Source organism: Alligator sinensis, unplaced genomic scaffold, assembly GCF_000455745.1.
Source record: "Alligator sinensis unplaced genomic scaffold, ASM45574v1 scaffold372_1, whole genome shotgun sequence".
NCBI classification, from domain to species: Eukaryota; Metazoa; Chordata; order Crocodylia; family Alligatoridae; genus Alligator; species Alligator sinensis.
In genome coordinates this window covers 315,370-322,149 of record NW_005842387.1, presented here as the reverse complement: position 1 = coordinate 322,149, position 6,780 = coordinate 315,370, and the positions used below count along the sequence as shown (strand labels likewise).

General features: G+C 46.6%; 2 protein-coding genes across 6 annotated transcripts in view; one reads left to right on the top strand and one right to left on the bottom strand.

Moving 5' to 3' along the window:
• The window catches only part of MDH1B (malate dehydrogenase 1B), a 25,532-nt gene extending 22,510 nt beyond the window's left edge, over window positions 1-3,022 (bottom strand). The window contains exon 1 of the mRNA XM_025211032.1: window positions 2,989-3,022. Coding sequence (XP_025066817.1) covers window positions 2,989-3,010 — 22 coding nt within the window. The 5' untranslated portion in view covers window positions 3,011-3,022. The remainder of the gene's footprint in view (window positions 1-2,988) is intronic.
• Window positions 3,023-3,037: 15 nt separating this feature from the next.
• Window positions 3,038-6,780, top strand: part of FASTKD2 (FAST kinase domains 2) — a 16,684-nt gene continuing 12,941 nt past the window's right edge. Inside the window, exons 1-2 of one of the 5 annotated variants that reach the window (XM_025211030.1) lie at window positions 3,038-3,160; window positions 4,040-4,790. In XM_025211030.1, the coding sequence (XP_025066815.1) occupies window positions 4,122-4,790 (669 nt within the window). In that variant the 5' untranslated portion in view covers window positions 3,038-3,160; window positions 4,040-4,121. Of the gene's footprint in view, window positions 3,234-4,039; window positions 4,791-6,780 lie in introns of all 5 variants that reach the window. The other 4 variants (XM_006029539.3, XM_014522682.2, XM_006029542.3 and 1 more) reach the window with 4 other exon arrangements.

Sequence of the window (6,780 nt, the reverse complement as noted above, 5' to 3'; positions counted from 1 at the left end):
GACCCCCCACCCACCCCAGCCTGTCCCTGACCCCCATTTTCACTGACTGGATTTCTTGCCTGCATTGTGTGCCAGGCCAGCCTCTGGCTTCTTTACTATTCCTTCCATCCAGGACCAGAAGACACACTAACTGCAGGCACTTCCTCAGCCTGACAAAGGGTTTTTCAACCTGAAAGCTTCCTAAGAGATATTTCTCTAACTATTCTGTTTTGTTCATAAGAAACATACAGACATAAAAACACAAGATAAGCTATCACAGACACCACAAGTAACATATATCCAACACAAAATCTTTACTTCTTGCTGCCAATTCCTTTATAACAAGAAAGGCTCTGTGACAGTTCCATTTGGCTACCTTAGATGCCGCTGGTGCTGCTGGTGCTATTGCTGTTGAGCCAGCTACATTATTTTCACCTGCCATTGTTTACAGTGGTGGACTGGGATGAGGTTGTAGGTGAGGAAGAGGCCTCACTGGGGCACACTGCCATGTTGTGCAGAGGCCTGAGCACCGGGAAGGGCGCACCTAAACACAGACACGGTGTCACAAGCACCCATGTCACGAGTTTTGCCTGTTGACAGCCAGAGGTGCAAGGCCCAGAACCCTGAGCCCCGCTGCACCTATCTTGTTGAGAGCTGGCAGGCTTTGTGGCCACAGCAGGGCCTAGCAGCCAGGCCTGCAGTGGTTCCCCCGCATCCCAAGCCAGACAATGTCACAAGCACCCATGTCACGAGTTTTGCCTGTCGACAGCCAGAGGTGCAGGGCCCCAGAACCCTGAGCCCCACAGCACCTACTTCGTTGAGAGCTGGCAGGCTTTGTGGCCACAGCGGGGGCTAGCAAGCCTGCAGTTTTGACCCCACTGTGGCTTCACACATACAAGTGACATGAGTTTTTCTCTCAAGATTTTGGGGTGCAGTTTCTTTGATCCCCCTGCACGTATCTTCTTGAAACTTGGCATGCCTCATACCCTCAGAAGAGGCTACCACTCCTGCAAGTTTCATCCAATTCTGGCTAGAAATGACAAAGTTATAGCCTGTTTTAACCTTCCCCATTATATCCTATGGGCGAAATGTCAAAACAGGCTCGAAATGGCAAAACATTTCGATGAAATGAACTGGAACAGCCGTTTTGACCTGAAACAAAAATCAAAATGAAACACTGTTCTGTCGAAACGTCAAAACGCTGGTCGAAATGAAACGCTTCTGTTTTGCACAGCCCTAGTAGCAACCACATGCCCTGAGTCGCATGTGAGAGGTCAACCAATGTCTGTGTGATGCCAGCATATTCCGGGGCATCAGGGCTGGGAGTGTAGTGGGCAAAGTGAGTTATTCTCAGGCTCTTAGCATAACTTTAGGCCTTCCCAAAACTAAGCAATTTAATTGTACAGAGTGCCTTATAAGACACTGGGAAAAATGAGTGCTGTGATTGGTATGGTGGGCTAACCAGGGTACAGCAGTTTCCCTAAAAGGAAAGAAAACCATAAACAGAATAGGATTGGAGTAACTTATCTACAAATATGAGCTAAGAAACTTGAAGATTGAACAGTCTGAGATGAGAAACTTACAAAAGTAGTGGACAAACAGACAGCGTGTGTTTGTGTTGCCACCCTGGGGAGACAGGAGTCGCCTTGGGATTCTTTCTTTGAGTAACAAGGAATACAAAAACTAACATCCCACACACCCAGCAGAGAATCTGAGGCTGGTACCACCGAAGGTCGCTGATGTAACATCTAAGGAACCGCTTGCCAGGTCATATTGCGAGAATAATTATCTTGTAATAAGCCTATGGGCTACTAATAAAGTTCACTTGATACCAAATCAGATGAGTGGCTATGTCAAACCTTGGGGGTCTCTGGTAAAAGGAATCCTAGGGCAACACTCAGAAGGTAGAATATGGTATTCCTTATCTGCGTGCTTTTCCTCAATCTGCAGCCCTCTTTTCCTCCCCACCCGCGCTTCAGAAGGACTGTGAGCTAGATGCAAGATTCACGCATCTTGCATATTGCTGTGAACTTGCCTCTAATATTTGTTTGTGTTTCAATATTACCTCTTAACAAGTTGTTTACAACTGTGAACCTTTTGGTTTCATCATCATATGATGCAGCATCATCTGCCTTAGCTTATTAATGAGCTGAAGGATACAGTAGTGCTATGGATTTGATGGTATTGGCTGACTGGTGTGAGTTAGATGTTTTGCTAGCTGAGAACTGTAAAGCAGGTGTGATGTGTGTCAAGGTAGTTTTTAGGGGCAAGTCACAGACTCTGCTCTTGTGAGTATTTATTGACAGGTGCCCCAAAGCCTTTCAGTGAAAATTTGACAAAAAAAATAAGGCATTAAATGTGGGGGTTTAAAAAAAAGAAATATATAACTTTTGAATGGGATATTTTGAGCATTTTGTTAATGTTGAAATGTGGTATTCCTACGTGAGCAGATGCATCTGCTCCCTGTTTCTGTGGCACAATCTGTCACAGAAGACCGGGCAGGGATGCAGCTTTACTTATGCAGGAAAAGGAGGATCAGGCAGCTGAACATTAGGCTCTGTCCCTGCTCTGTGCAGCCCTAACTCTAAAAAACATCTTTTTTCCCCCTTCATTCTGCCCATCAAAAAGCAGGGGATGTATTCAGGGGTGGATCTAAAAGCACGTAAGTTGTTAATTCTCTAGTCCTCTAGGGCACGTTTACACCTATTTTAATGCACATTACAGCATCACCAAAAAAAGTGCTCTTTAGCTAATGAGCGTTAGAATAGGCGCCTGCACGTTGTTCTAGTGTCTCACAGTGGAGGCGCCAGATTTCATATGTGTTGCCTAAAGCGCATTAACCGAATGTGCGGGCGTGCCCTTAGAGCGCCCCCCACCTCCGGACTACATTATATTCTGGGGCGTGATGTACACGAGAAAATACGGTGGGTGAAGCCCACGTGCTAATGAGCCGGTAGCCCCTGCCCCTCGCTCCCGACCGGCCTCGGACCCCGGGCCCGCGCCCCTCACCGGCCAGCACGAACTGGGCCATGGCCCCGCCGCGGCGTCCCAGGGATTGCTTAGCAACGCGCCGCAAAGCGAAAGCCGGCGAGTGAAGATTGTCCCCTACTCCGCGCCGTCCTCTCGCGAGACGCGTTGCGGGTATGTGATGAGGAAGCGCATGGCGACTTCTCCGTGGAAGGCAGGCGAAGTAGATCCGTAGCGCGGCCCTGGTTCCTCTCTCCCTCCGGTCGCTGCCGGCGGCCCCGCTGCGGGTGACGGTTGGAGGGTGCACGTGGCCTCGCCCCAGCGCCGCCCCCGCGTGCTGTTCCGAGACCCCTGTCGCTTAGATCCCGGGAGAACTGTGGTCGCCCCAGGTTTCCCGGCTGCGCCGCTAGACGCCCTCCAGCCTCTCCGTGCTGCCCCGAGACCTGGCTGTGCGCGAGCTGGCTCCAGGGCGCTAGCACTGCTAAGGGATGGGGAGGCTGGGCCTGTTTTTCCCAGCAGGTTTTTATTTTGTAGTACTGACACAGAGCAGGGAAGGGGGCTCTGTGCTGTCTCACAAAATCACACTCCCTTTTACCAATAGTTGTCCCTCCCATTGGGGTGCATGTATTAAAGGGGGGGGGGCGTTGATTACGTTATCAACAACAGTAGTAATAAACTATAGATAACCAGTGATAATGGAGTGGTGAGGGCAGGGTCTGTGCCTGCTCTGTAAAGGAGGCCTGGATTATTTCTTATTTTTGGAAGAGATTGCTGAGCACTTCTCACGGGAACCTGTAAATTCCTTTGGGAAGGGGTTCCTGGTTCCAGGATGGCATTTTTGGTCAAAACCAGAAAGAGATGCTGCTCTATAACAGTCAGTGATTTCATGATTAAGGGTCTCAATGGCGATGTGGCAAGTCTAGTTTCAAGTCCCTGATGCAAATTTATTTCTATCCCTTTCCTCCCCATTTCTCAGCGCTCTATTACAAAGGTGTTTCAGGATATGGTACTTTTATCTTTGAACTGAAAGCTTTCTAATTAATCTGTAATGTTGAATTGATTTTGCAGCAAATTCTCTTACTGTGTTATTCAGGTCTGTGTTTACTGCTATAATTTCATCAAGACCCCTATGTTCTAAGCTGGCGTTTGAAAACTGCTAACAAGAAACTAACAGGATGAATAATAAAGTTGTTTATTTGATAAGGACAGTGAGATACTGTGGTGGTTTCAGATTTAGACCTACGACGACATATATGTTGGGGACCAATAAACGTAAGAGTGCCATACAAAGTACGAACCTAAAGAAAGTCCTGGTAAATATTCCTCCTTCCTGGCTTGAATCTCATCTCCAGTTTCCACCTCAAGAGACACGTGACTTTAGTACAGAAGTTGCCAGTGTCAATGAAGAGAGAGCTAGAAAGACTGAGGTACATAAGGAAAGCTCTACGAATGCTTTGGATGGTATAAAAGAGATTGCAGGTGATGAAAGGAATTTGCAAATGGAGGATAAAAGTCAGGCCCAACTGTTCTTTGATGCTCTTGAGACGTGCAAGACTCCCTGTGATGTATTAGACCTACTTACAAAGTTTGATCATTCCTGGAAGTTTATTGCTTACAGTTTCACTGCAATGTGGAGACTCATCAAAAAGATGCCTGCATATAGCCAGACTTCTGAAAAACAGCTGATATTTGAGCATCCTGCCTTTGCTCCGGCATGTCAGTATCTGTTGGAGCATACTGTGAACGCTTGGAGAGAGGACTTGGTGTACAGCCTGCATGCTGCATTTAAACTAGGAGTTCCCCAGAACTCGCTGCTAATTCAGACCTTGTTGAGGGTCTGTCAGGTAGTATCAGAACCTCTTTTTTAATATTGGGGTAAAGTTGCGGGGACAGTTCTGACAGGCAGTAGATGTCATAGTGTCTGAAGGTCTGTGAAGATGGAAACAGTCTGAGTTAGGTCCAGACTTTCTCTGCATTTTTCCTTGCTATGCAACATTATGAGGGGAGATGAGCTGAGCCTCTTGATCTCGAAGAACACTTGTTCATTAAGCTGTGTTGAAACCAGATTTGCCTGAAGCAGAGCTCTCCCCCCTTTGTTCCCACTTCCCCTCTTTCTTTTTCTTCTCATAATATAAGGCAGTTGTGTTGGGGGAGGAGAATAGTGAGGGGAAGGGATTTTTGCTATTTTCTTTTGATGGGAGGCAGGGTGGATTTGTTTTAAATCAAATTAATTTGAATCATTATTTAAATGTTAGGAAGCCTCAATGTAATCATTGTTTTCTACAAAAAGTGCATTCTTGTTGCTTGATATCCTTTATTTATCTAACTTCTTAAAACTGCACTTTTAGAGAAAGGTAAGGGTGTGCCTGTGTGTATACAGACTTGCAGAGAGACAGTAGGGTAATCAGGTCTGTTATCTCTCATCTCCACATACTGCTGTTAACAAGGAAGTTATCTCTGGAGACAAAAAACCTCTCCTTATGCCTGAAGAAGGGCGTTTATGCCCAAAAGCTTGCAAAGAACAGTTTTCCATTTATTTAGTTGATCTAATAAAAGATATCACATCTACCCAAATAACTATGATCTCTGGAGACCCAAATCCACAGTTTGAGAGCTGAAACTAAACATCACAGAGATGCTTAATGGGATCTTGTCAACTGAGCACTGAGTCCCATTGGGTAGAGTGGTTTTCTTTAATCTTTACTAATCTATGGAAGAGCCTCTGGGAACCCCATAAGATTGGGCCCCTAATATAGCCCATGGCCTGTTGTGATCTATTTATAAAACTTCTAAAAAGGTTACATAAATATATCGTCTCAAATAGTATATCATTAGAAATTATAATCCCTATTCCATGATGATATCTTTGAATTTTAACATATCGTAAAATTAAAGTTTATTTTTTTTTAAACACCTTAATAAAAGAAATTTTAAAAGTAAATAAAAATCTGATTTTAATAAAAACAAAGAGAATCTGATATATATTTTTTTTTTATCCACCCTGATGGGAGGGTACAGAGTCCCTCCTTTTCTCTTTGATTCCCAGTTACTTTGCTTGCTGTACCTTCCTGGCAGCTTTCTGTTATCAGCTTACTCATGGCTATATGCTTCCCTAGACTGCCCTCTTTTTCTAGCACTTTCCCAGGCTGCTGCTGCTGCCATTGACCATGAACTTCCTCTGGTCATTCTCTGTCAGCTTCAGGCTTTACCACAAAGGGTTTGTCACTTCTAGGACATGGTTTATCCCCTGGCTGCCGTTTCCTCCTTGATTTTCTTTTTCTCCCTCAAAACCCTCAGCTACATTCCTGTTCTTACCCGGTCTGGGGAGCTGTCATTCCTTTCCCTCCCCCCACCATTTTTCCCTTTTCCTAAAATCTGTTCCCATCCACATCACCCCTTCAATATATCCTGCACCTCTGTTTCTCCACCCTTAGCCATCTTGTCTTACTGATAGCCAAAAGTTATTGATAAAAGTAGCAAATTGCCTGTCATGAATGACGAGAGGCGGGTGGAGACGGAGCCCTGCTACCCAGTGACCCACGGTACTGCCGCTCTGCCTCCGGCCCCATGCACCCCCCCACCCCCTATGTCCCTTCCACCCCCCGCATCTGGCCCCGTGCACCCCTGCTGTTCCACCACACGCTAACGCCAGCTCCTAGGAGCAGGTGCGGGGAGAGGAGCTTGCATGCAGCTGCAGCCGCCAACACTCGGTGGCAGGCAACATCCCCCATGCCCCCAGCCTCTCCTCTCCTCCTTCCCTTCCTCCCCACTTCCTCCCCTTCTCTGCCAGCTGTTGTTTGGGGCTGGGCAGCAGCAGAGGTGGGGGGGCATGGC